Genomic DNA, 12,109 nt, shown 5'->3' with positions numbered 1-12,109 from the left:
AGACACATGTTGTAGAGTCATTGCTGTTGTTTGTCGAACTTTACATCATACAGCTCTGTCTGTCTGTCTGTCTGTGTGTGTGTGTGTGTGTGTGTCCACAATCCGTCGTCCAACCCGCCTGTGCGTGCCCTTACCGTGTGTGTGTGTGTGTGTGTGTGTGGGTGTGTGGGTGTGTGTGTGTAGCCAACAGAGAGGAGCGGGAGGTGGTCCAGAAGGCCCGGCCCGTGTCCAGCGACGTGGGCAGCGCCAACCCCAACTTCCCCGACCTGATGGACGAGTTCATCCAGGAGAGACTCCGGGCCCGAGGGACGGCGGTCAGTATATGATACATAAACCTTATATTTATTAATAAAACAAAGCAATACTGCCTCATCATTGCTGCTTTTTTAGCAGACATTTTGAGAGGTGGTGGAGTTAGTTGCTTTAGCAGACATTTTGAGATGTGGTGGAGTTAGTTGCTTTAGCAGACATTTTGAGAGGTGGTGGAGTTAGTTGCTTTAGCAGACATTTTGATAGGTGGTGGAGTTAGTTGCTTTAGCAGACATTTTGAGGGTCCAATGGAGTTGAGAGGTCTTGCCCGAAGCACTTTTTTACTACTTTCCATTGGTTTACTATTTGTAGATCTGATGTTTTTCGTGTCATCTCACAATGCGTCGCGAAATAGATTTTCTACACATTTTGAACTTGTGAAATGGCACATTCTGCAATAGGAATACTTTAGTCTTAGTACTTTAAGTACATTTTGATGCTGATACTTTTGCACTTTTACTAAAGTACATTTTCAATGTTCAACTTTTACTTGTAATGAAGTAGTTCTGAATTGCAGTATTGGTACTTTTACTTAAGTAAAACAATTGAGACTTTTTCCACACCTGCCCACACAAACACACACACACACACACACACACACACACACACGCAACGCAACGCACGCACGCCACACACACACACACACACACACACACACACACACACACACACACACACACACACACACACACACACACACACGCAACGCAACGCAACGCAACGCAACGCAACACACACACACACACACACACACACACACACACACACAGGGGCGTCGCGGAAGCAGCCCCGGCAGTCTGGAGGTTCCCCGGGACCTGCCGGAGCTCCTGGAGCAGGGGTCGCGACCCCTGGACGACCCCCGACCCCTGGACGACCCCGGGGTGCCCTCGGAGTGGACGTCGCCCGCCAGCGCCAGCGGCTCTGATGTCATCAGCTCAGACAGCCAATCGGACTCCTTCAACGCCTTCCAGTATTCCACCTGCAAGTTCGACAGTAAGGCGGCTGTGTGTGTGTGTGTGTGTGTGTGTGTGTCTGTGTGTCTGTGTGTGTCTTGCTTGGCGCCAGTGTTGTCTTTGGCAGCAAATCTGTTTTATTTTAGTCATAGTCTTTGGAATAAAACTTTATTTAGTTTTAGTCACCTGGAACGTTTTAGTGCTAGTCTAGTTTTGTCGACTAAATCTGCAGTTGATTTAGTCGACTAAAATGTATTTTGGCGGGCCTTGATGCCGTCGTAATGACAGATTTTACGCATGCTGAAAATAGCCGATCTACAAGCTCACGACTCGTTGTGAGCTTGTAGATCGGCTATTTTCAGCATGCAACCAAGTCGTAAAATGACTTATACTGGATCTCTTGTCCACTAGTCCCTTCCTAACATTTTAGTCTAGTTTTTATTTGTTGACGGAATTGTCAACATATTTATAGTCTTAGTTTTAGTCGTCAATAGTCATAGCTTAGTGTTCATTTAGTTTCCATTCCATTTAGTTTCCTTTTAGTCCATTTAGTACATTTTTTGTCTTAGTTTTAGTCGCTGAAATCAACACTGCTTTGACGCCGACTTCACTCCCGCCGTTCAGATTTCACCTTCACCACGGAGGCCTGCGGGGGGGGCGGCGCCGGAGGCGGGCGAGGCAGCTCATTGGACCAGGACAGCCTGGGCGGGGGCGTGGCCTGCGAGGAGCAGGAAGTGGCCAGTCTGACGACGCTGAACATCGACTCGGAGACCAGCAGCTTGAGTCACACCGTCACAGTTACTGGTACGCACCGTAGTCTACTGTAGTTACTGTACGCACTGTAGTCTGTCTGTCACACCGTCACAGTTACTGGTACACACTGTAGTCTACTGTAGTTACTTTACGCACCGTAGTCTGTCTGTCACACCGTCACAGTCACTGGTACGCACCGTAGTCTGTCTGTCACACCGTCACAGTTACTGGTACACACTGTAGTCTACTGTAGTTACTTTACGCACCGTAGTCTGTCTGTCACACCGTCACAGTCACTGGTACGCACCGTAGTCTGTCTGTCACACCGTCACAGTCACTGGTACACACTGTAGTCTACTGTAGTTACTTTACGCACCGTAGTCTGTCTGTCACACCGTCACAGTTACTGGTACACACTGTAGTCTACTGTAGTTACTGTACGCACCGTAGTCTGTCTGTCACACCGTCACAGTCACTGGTACACACTGTAGTCTACTGTAGTTACTGTACGCACCGTAGTCTGTCTGTCACACCGTCACAGTCACTGGTACACACTGTAGTCTGTCTGTCACACCGTCACAGTTACTGGTACACACTGTAGTCTACTGTAGTTACTTTACGCACCGTAGTCTGTCTGTCACACCGTCACAGTCACTGGTACGCACCGTAGTCTGTCTGTCACACCGTCACAGTTACTGGTACACACTGTAGTCTACTGTAGTTACTGTACGCACCGTAGTCTGTCTGTCACACCGTCACGGTTACTGGTACGAAATTGTCACTATATTTAGTCTTATTTTTTGTCATCATAGCTTAGTTTCCATTTAGTTTCCATTTAGTTTCACGTCAGTGGAAAAAGGTAGTCGACGAACGTTTTGTCGACGAACGTTTTGTCGACGTACGTTTTGTCGACGTACGTTTTGTCGACGTACGTTTTTGTCGACGAACGCTTTTCGTCGCCACACGTGTGTGTGTGTGTGTGTGTGTGAATGAATGAATGAATGATTTTTTTATTTTAGTGTCATGCCACTTTGGCCCATCCCATATGGGATTATATGACACATTTCACAGAGTACACTGAATACAACTGACACTACAGTCCTTCCTGTTCATACATATTTGTACATTATTCACAAAAAAAAACAAGGCCATTTTACATGTAAATGTCCCTCCTCCTCATTGACCAGGCCTTCTCAAGGAATGAGGCAAATGAAAAGGTGTACTTTTGAAACAGGCGCTTCAGTCTCTCGAAGTCCGTACAAATTAATGGTTTGGGTCTATCTTATTAAAAAGTGTCTCTATCTGTGTGTGTGTGTGTGTGTGTGTGTGTGTGTGTGTGTGTGTGTGTGTGTGTGTGTGTGTGTGTGTGTGTGTGTGTGTGTGTGTGTGTGTGTGTGTGTGTGTGTGTGTGTAGGCTCAGAGAGCGCGTCTCCCATGCACTCCCTGGGGGGCTCCCGTTCCCAGACCCCCTCCCCCGCCACCCTGACGGCGGAGCACACTGACCACCACTCACACTCACACCTCCAGCTGGACCACAAGATGCACCACTCGGTGCTGCAGACCCCCGACGACCTGGGTAACTAAACACAAAACAAACGCACCCATCCAATGGCTGCCATTGTCACAGGCTAAATCTAAATAGTACAACTGTATTCCTCCTCCTTGAAAATGTAGGATTAGTCACCAGAGTCAAGATCCTAGGTGGTGTAGAACTTGAGTTATTGTAAAATAACAGCAGGTTTTAAAAATGGCTGCCATGGTCACAGGGCCAATCTAAATAGTACCACTGTATTCCTCATCCTTGAAAATGTGGGATTAGTCACCAGAATCAAGATCCTAGGTGGTCTAGAACCTAAATCAGTTCAACTTGTCAACTCCGTCAGATGTTCGTCAACTCCGTCAGACGTTGGTCCTGTGATGTTTTTGTTAATTTCCAAAGAAATAGACGATTCGATGTCAAATCTTTTGTGCTTATGTATTGAAACAACAAATGAAATGATACGTAATGATGTTTTTTTTATTTTTTTTACATGGTTTTCATGTTATAATATTGAAAATAAAGGTTGAAATGGATTTGAGAAATTGGATATTTCATAATAGTGTGATATTGGAACAAAACAATATTAAAATAATTGTATTACTTAACTTAAGTACAAATGCCTCTAAATTGTACTTAAGTGCAGTACTTAAAGGGACACTTCACCCTTTTTGCAAAATAATATATGTTAATGACGTTTAGAAGCTTTAGAACACTTTCCTGGGGGTCTTTATGTGTGTAATATGTGGTTTTAGATATTTTAGATTGTAGCAGTGAGCCTGTTGTCTCTGATGTCATGGACACTGGTCTCACTACCTTCCTGGACTACAATTCCCATAATTCTTTGGTGCACTGCTCCTCCTTGTGGATAGGGGGGAGAGCTGTCTTACTGAGACAACATGTAGTCCAGGAAGGAAGTGAGCCCAGTGTCCATGACATCAGAGACACCAGGCTCACTGCTACAATCTAAAATATCTAAAACCACATATTACATACATAAAGACCCCCAGGAAAGTGTTCTAAAGCTTCTAAACTTCATTAACATATATTTTTTAGCAAAAATGGTGAAGTGTCCCTTTAAGTAAAAGTACTTAGTTACCTCCCCACCACTGCGTCTCTCTCTCTCTCCACAGAGGCCAGTGAGTCACTGTGTCTCTCTCTCTCCCCACAGAGACCAGTGAGTCACTGTGTCTCTCTCTCTCTCTCTCCACAGAGACCAGTGAGTCACTGTGTCTCTCTCTCTCTCTCTCTCTCTCCACAGAGGCCAGTGAGTCACTGTCTCTCTCTCTCTCTCTCTCCACAGAGACCAGTGAGTCACTGTGTCTCTCTCTCTCTCTCTCCACAGAGACCAGTGAGTCACTGTGTCTCTCTCTCTCTCTCTCCACAGAGACCAGTGAGTCACGGTGTCTCTCTCTCTCTCTCTCTCCACAGAGGCCAGTGAGTCACTGTGTCTCTCTCTCTCTCTCTCTCCACAGAGGCCAGTGAGTCACTGTGTCTCTCTCTCTCTCTCTCTCCACAGAGGCCAGTGAGTTCCCGGGCGAGGACTGCAGCGTGATGGCGGGCGGCTCGCTGAGCGGCTGGCACGCCGACGTTGCCACGGTGATGTGGAGACGGATGCTGGGCATCCTGGGAGACGTCAACACCATCAAGGACCCCGAGATCCACGCCCAGGTCTTTGACTGCCTGTGTGAGCTGTGGCAGAACCTGGCCAAGGTAACTGACCTGAGATCAGGTCCACGCCCAGGTCTTTGACTGCCTGTGTGAGCGGTGGCAGAACCTGGCCAAGGTAACCTAACCCATTCTGACCTGAGATCAGGTCCACGCCCAGGTCTTTGACTGCCTGTGTGAGCTGTGGCAGAACCTGGCCAAGGTAAACCTAACCCATTCTGACCTGAGATCAGATCCACGCCCAGGTCTTTGACTGCCTGTGTGAGCTGTGGCAGAACCTGGCCAAGGTAAACCTAACCCATTCTGACCTGAGATCAGGTCCACGCCCAGGTCTTTGACTGCCTGTGTGAACTGTGGCAGAACCTGGCCAAGGTAACCTAACCCATTCTGACCTGAGATCAGATCCACGCCCAGGTCTTTGACTGCCTGTGTGAGCTGTGGCAGAACCTGGCCAAGGTAACCTAACCCATTCTGACCTGAGATCAGGTCCACGCCCAGGTCTTTGACTGCCTGTGTGAGCTGTGGCAGAACCTGGCCAAGGTAAACCTAACCCATTCTGACCTGAGATCAGGTCCACGCCCAGGTCTTTGACTGCCTGTGTGAGCTGTGGCAGAACCTGGCCAAGGTAACCTAACCCATTCTGACCTGAGATCAGGTCCACGCCCAGGTCTTTGACTGCCTGTGTGAGCTGTGGCAGAACCTGGCCAAGGTAACCTAACCCATTCTGACCTGAGATCAGGTCCACGCCCAGAACCTGGCCACGGTAACCTAACCCATTCTGACCTGAGATCAGGTCCACGCCCAGGTCTTTGACTGCCTGTGTGAGCTGTGGCAGAACCTGGCCACGGTAACCTAACCCATTCTGACCTGAGATCAGGTCCACGCCCAGGTCTTTGACTGCCTGTGTGAGCTGTGGCAGAACCTGGCCAAGGTAACCTAACCCATTCTGACCTGAGATCAGGTCCACGCCCAGGTCTTTGACTGCCTGTGTGAGCTGTGGCAGAACCTGGCCAAGGTAACCTAACCCATTCTGACCTGAGATCAGGTCCACGCCCAGGTCTTTGACTGCCTGTGTGAGCTGTGGCAGAACCTGGCCAAGGTAATCTAACCCATTCTGACCTGAGATCAGGTCCACGCCCAGAACCTGGCCACGGTAACCTAACCCATTCTGACCTGAGATCAGGTCCACGCCCAGGTCTTTGACTGCCTGTGTGAGCTGTGGCAGAACCTGGCCAAGGTAACCTAACCCATTCTGACCTGAGATCAGGTCCACGCCCAGGTCTTTGACTGCCTGTGTGAGCTGTGGCAGAACCTGGCCAAGGTAACCTAACCCATTCTGACCTGAGATCAGGTCCACGCCCAGGTCTTTGACTGCCTGTGTGAGCTGTGGCAGAACCTGGCCAAGGTAACCTAACCCATTCTGACCTGAGATCAGGTCCACGCCCAGAACCTGGCCACGGTAACCTAACCCATTCTGACCTGAGATCAGGTCCACGCCCAGGTCTTTGACTGCCTGTGTGAGCTGTGGCAGAACCTGGCCAAGGTAACCTAACCCATTCTGACCTGAGATCAGGTCCACGCCCAGAACCTGGCCACGGTAACCTAACCCATTCTGACCTGAGATCAGGTCCACGCCCAGGTCTTTGACTGCCTGTGTGAGCTGTGGCAGAACCTGGCCAAGGTAACCTAACCCATTCTGACCTGAGATCAGGTCCACGCCCAGAACCTGGCCACGGTAACCTAACCCATTCTGACCTGAGATCAGGTCCACGCCCAGGTCTTTGACTGCCTGTGTGAGCTGTGGCAGAACCTGGCCAAGGTAACCTAACCCATTCTGACCTGAGATCAGGTCCACGCCCAGAACCTGGCCACGGTAACCTAACCCATTCTGACCTGAGATCAGGTCCACGCCCAGGTCTTTGACTGCCTGTGTGAGCTGTGGCAGAACCTGGCCACGGTAACCTAACCCATTCTGACCTGAGATCAGGTCCACGCCCAGGTCTTTGACTGCCTGTGTGAGCTGTGGCAGAACCTGGCCAAGGTAACCTAACCCATTCTGACCTGAGATCAGGTCCACGCCCAGAACCTGGCCACGGTAACCTAACCCATTCTGACCTGAGATCAGGTCCACGCCCAGGTCTTTGACTGCCTGTGTGAGCTGTGGCAGAACCTGGCCAAGGTAACCTAACCCATTCTGACCTGAGATCAGGTCCACGCCCAGGTCTTTGACTGCCTGTGTGAGCTGTGGCAGAACCTGGCCAAGGTAAACCTAACCCATTCTGACCTGAGATCAGGTCCACGCCCAGGTCTTTGACTGCCTGTGTGAGCTGTGGCAGAACCTGGCCAAGGTAACCTAACAGAACCTGGCCACGGTAAACCTAACAGAATCTGGCCACGGTAAAGGTTCATTGTTCTCCTGTTCTCATGTGTTGTTTTTTACTAGGGATGTCCCTTTCCTTTACCATCCGATCACGGTACCACCATTTCTGTGTTAGCCGACACCGTTTACCGAATATCGATACCAGAGAATGATATATATATATAATAATTGAATGTTGAAAATGGCAGATCTACAAGCTGACAACGTACAGCGCAACACGTATAAGTGTAAAATGACTTATACTGGATCTCTTGTCCACTAGTCCATTCCTAACATTTTAGTCTAGTTTTTATTTGTTGACGAAAGTGTCAGTATATTTAGTCTTGTGTTCTCTCCTCTCCTCTCCTTCCAGATCAGAGATAACTGTGTTCTCTCCTCTCCTTCCAGATCAGAGATAACTGTGTTCTCTCCTCTCCTCTCCTCTCAGATCAGAGATAACTGTGTTCTCTCCTCTCCTCTCCTTCCAGATCAGATAACTCTGTGTTCTCTCCTCTCCTCTCCTTCCAGATCAGATAACTCTGTGTCCTCTCCTCTCCTCTCCTTCCAGATCAGAGATAACTGTGTTCTCTCCTCTCCTTCCAGATCAGAGATAACTGTGTTCTCTCCTCTCCTCTCCTTCCAGATCAGAGATAACTTGGGCATTTCTCTGGACAACCAGTCGTCTCCTCCTCCTCCTGTCCTGATCCCTCCACTGCGTATCCTCACCCCCTGGCTCTTTAAGGTACGTTACTGTACGAGCTTCTAGGTCATACTGTACACGACATGATGAGGTCAGCCTCCACAGCATGTTGTAGTCCAAACAAACCCCCATACACAACATGATGAGATCAGCCTCCACAGCATGTTGTAGTCCAAACAAACCCCCCCCCCGTTCACTTGTGAGCAAGGCTTGATTTCCGGTTTAGGTTTTAGGTTTATTTATTTAGCATATAGTACAAAAAAGGGACAATAACATATCAAAGAAACAAAAATACAATGCAAGGAAAGGAAGAAGCCAGAAGGCTTATATGGAATCCTTTCCTGAAGGAAGAGGTCATTGGTTTAAAAGATTAAAAGTTCATAAAGAACAGTACATAAATCTACAAGTTGTCAAAGGGGGGCAGCTGTGCAGTAAAGAAATAAAAACACAGACTGCACAAAAAACAGAAATAAACAATACAACAACAAACACACAAAAGAAAATATAACGCATCAAGGTAAAAAAATTAATCTACAGAGAGGAAAAAATAAGATATTTCTTTAGATGTTTTTTTAATCTAAAGAAATATCTTAATTTCGTCGTCATAACACGACGGCCTCGTCTCCAGGTCCGCGACAAATCTGCTCTTTATTTTTAATTATTAATGAATTAATTAAACACATTAACAGTTCTACTGTGAATCACGCTTTACCCGCATTTCAATCAAATATTCTACGCTGCCGCCGAGCTTGTTTTATTACCTTTAGACTCATACGCTGAAGTATTTGGGCTTTTGATCCGTGAAAAATCCGTGATCCGTTTGTTATGAACGATCATCACACCACCCGCCATCTTGGTGTGCCACAAGACCGCAGCACAGGACCCTCCTCCATGAGGCGTTGTTGTACCCCCCGTTCATTTGCATTGGCCTCGATTTCACAGAGATTATTTTAGCTTCCGACCTGTTATGTATGCAAAGTGGCCCTCGAGAACCGTCCTCAGGTCTAAATCAGGGGGGCAGTCAGACAGATATTCTGTGAAGCCACTAAAGGAAATCGGGATTTCCTGAAAGTTCATATAATGGCCTGTTGTAAATGTCTGTCATTGGACCCAGAAAAAACCCATAGCCCCATAGAAGTCCATGTATTTGGGCCCAACTTCACCTAGACTGTATTACCTTAATAAACATGGTCATGAATACTTTCTGCTTCCAGTCACTATAGTTTAAAGTCTCATTTCTAATGTCATAATATTCTTTTTGGAAAATTATGGTCCCATTTATTTAAAAAAATGACCATAAAGTCGCGTATGTTCTGAGGGGCGTGGCTACCGTTACAGTCTATGATCGGGATCCCCCACACCCACTCGAGTCAAAATAAAAAACCAACGGAGAAGAAGGGGGGGGAAGTCCCGCCTCGTTGTCTGGGCCAGCCAATGGGCCAGCTGGGCCCAAACGGATATAGAAAGATGGCGACTTACAATACAAGAGAACGCTTTGTCCATATTTTTTACAGTCTATGGTCTAAACGGTTTAAACGTTTTAGAGCGATGCGCGGAGTCACAGCGCTCCTTCCTGTTCTGACGCCGGTGGACTCGTTATCTGACCAGGCGCCCTAGGTCCGCTCCGATGCATGCCGTTTTAACCCGCCGCGCTATTCATTTTAACCAATGAATAACGAGGCGTTATTGACGTGCGTCTGTGGAGAGTGTGTGACGCATCTGGCTGTAATTGCACCCCCTAGTGGGGACGAGGAGGAACTACAACACCAAACCACAGGCACTCCCAACGGCAACGCTTGAGTTCAAAGAAACATAACGGGCCTTGATGGCTTTTTTTTGTTTACTGATGCGTGTACATTTATGTGTGTCTGTGCTTGCGTGTGTGTCTGTGCTTGCGCGCGCGCGTGTGTGTGTGTGTGTGTGTGTGTGTGTGTGTGTGTGTGTCTGTGCGTGTGTGTGTGTGTGTGTGTGTGTGCGCTCCAGGCCACCATGCTGGCAGAGCGCTACAAGCAGGGGAAGCTCCACGCCTACAAGCTGATCTGTGGCATCATGAAGAGACGGCAGGACGTTTCCCCAAACACTGACTTCCTCACACACTTCTACAACATCATGCACCACGGACTACTGCACCACGACCAGGTACACACACACACACACACACACACACACACACACACACACACACACACACACACACTACTGCACCACGACCAGGTACACACACACACACACACACACACACACACACAGCACACACACACACACACACACACACACACTACTGCACCACGACCAGGTACACACACACACACACACACACACACACACTACTGCACCACGACCAGGTACACACACACACACACACACACACACACACACACACACACACACACACACACACTACTGCACCACGACCAGGTACACACACACACACACACACACACACACACACACACACTACTGCACCACGACCAGGTACACACACACACACACACACACACACACACACACTACTGCACCACGACCAGGTACACACACACACACACACACACACACACACACACACACACACACACACACACACTACTGCACCACGACCAGGTACACACACACACACACACACACACACACACACACACACACACACACACACACACACACACACTACTGCACCACGACCAGGTACACACACACACACACACACACACACACACACACACACACACACACACACACTACTGCACCACGACCAGGTACACACACACACACTACTGCACCACGACCAGGTACACACACACACACACACACACACACACACACACACACACACACACACACTACTGCACCACGACCAGGTACACACACACACACACACACACACACACACTACTGCACCACGACCAGGTACACACACACACACTACTGCACCACGACCAGGTACACACACACACACTACTGCACCACGACCAGGTACACACACACACACACACACACACACACACACTACTGCACCACGACCAGGTACACACATGTAAATTATACGTTCTCATCAGAGAATCATTTATATTTTGCTAAAGCTCTCTATCTGGTTAATTGCGGGAGGATGAGGGATTTTTTTTTTTGACCGCCCGTGCCCGCCCGCAGGCATTTTAATACCGCCCACGCCGCCAACATTTACGCTGGGTCCCGTGGCCGCCGCGGGCTCCTGTTCCCGTTGCAGGCTCCCGTTCCCGTTGCAGGCTCCCGTTCCCGTTGCAGGCTCCCGTTCCCGTTGCAGGCTCCCGTTCCCGTTGCAGGCTCCCGTTCCCGTTGCAGGCTCCCGTTCCCGTTGCAGGCTCCCGTTCCCGTTGCAGGCTCCCGTTCCCGTTGCAGGCTCCTGTTCCCGGTGCAGCCCTCCACCGTAGTCTCTCTAGCAGTGATTTTCAACCGTTTCATTTCAAGGAATTCTTGCGCGATTATCCTTTGGATAATTTTTTATATTTTGTCCTACGTATATATATATATATATATATATATATATATATATATATATATATATATTTATCAGAGGAATAATTAACATAACTATTGAGTTAGTTTTGTGCATGTTATTTATTGAGGTGCAACCACTCCCTTACGGAGCTATGTTTGTGTGTGGCTGGCTGGGTCTGAGCACGAAGAAAACATGGTTGTTTTTCACCTAACACACACACACACACAAACACACACGCACTTATTAACTGTATGATGATTTCGGGTGTGCCAGTACAGCACAGTGACAGTACAGTAATAATACTAATAATAATAATAATAATAATAATAATAATAATAAAACTTTATTTGTATAGCAC

The 12,109-nt window shown here is 48.2% G+C and overlaps 1 protein-coding gene across 1 annotated transcript in view; it reads left to right on the top strand.

Annotated features, from left to right (window-relative positions):
* ralgapa1 (Ral GTPase activating protein catalytic subunit alpha 1) overlaps positions 1-12,109 on the top strand; it is a gene marked incomplete at its 3' end in the record, with an annotated part of 112,020 nt that overhangs the window by 53,343 nt on the left and 46,568 nt on the right. Inside the window, exons 19-25 of the mRNA XM_080783393.1 lie at positions 184-314; positions 1,080-1,302; positions 1,887-2,066; positions 3,430-3,591; positions 5,072-5,265; positions 8,223-8,321; positions 10,263-10,418. Coding sequence (XP_080639519.1) covers positions 184-314; positions 1,080-1,302; positions 1,887-2,066; positions 3,430-3,591; positions 5,072-5,265; positions 8,223-8,321; positions 10,263-10,418 — 1,145 coding nt within the window. The remainder of the gene's footprint in view (positions 1-183; positions 315-1,079; positions 1,303-1,886; positions 2,067-3,429; positions 3,592-5,071; positions 5,266-8,222; positions 8,322-10,262; positions 10,419-12,109) is intronic.

Source organism: Protomyctophum bolini (assembly GCF_963924005.1).
Source record: "Protomyctophum bolini genome assembly, chromosome: 15".
In the NCBI taxonomy this organism is placed as follows: Eukaryota; Metazoa; Chordata; class Actinopteri; order Myctophiformes; family Myctophidae; genus Protomyctophum; species Protomyctophum bolini.
Note: the sequence above shows the minus strand (reverse complement) of the source record. Positions and strands in the feature narration are given on the sequence as shown.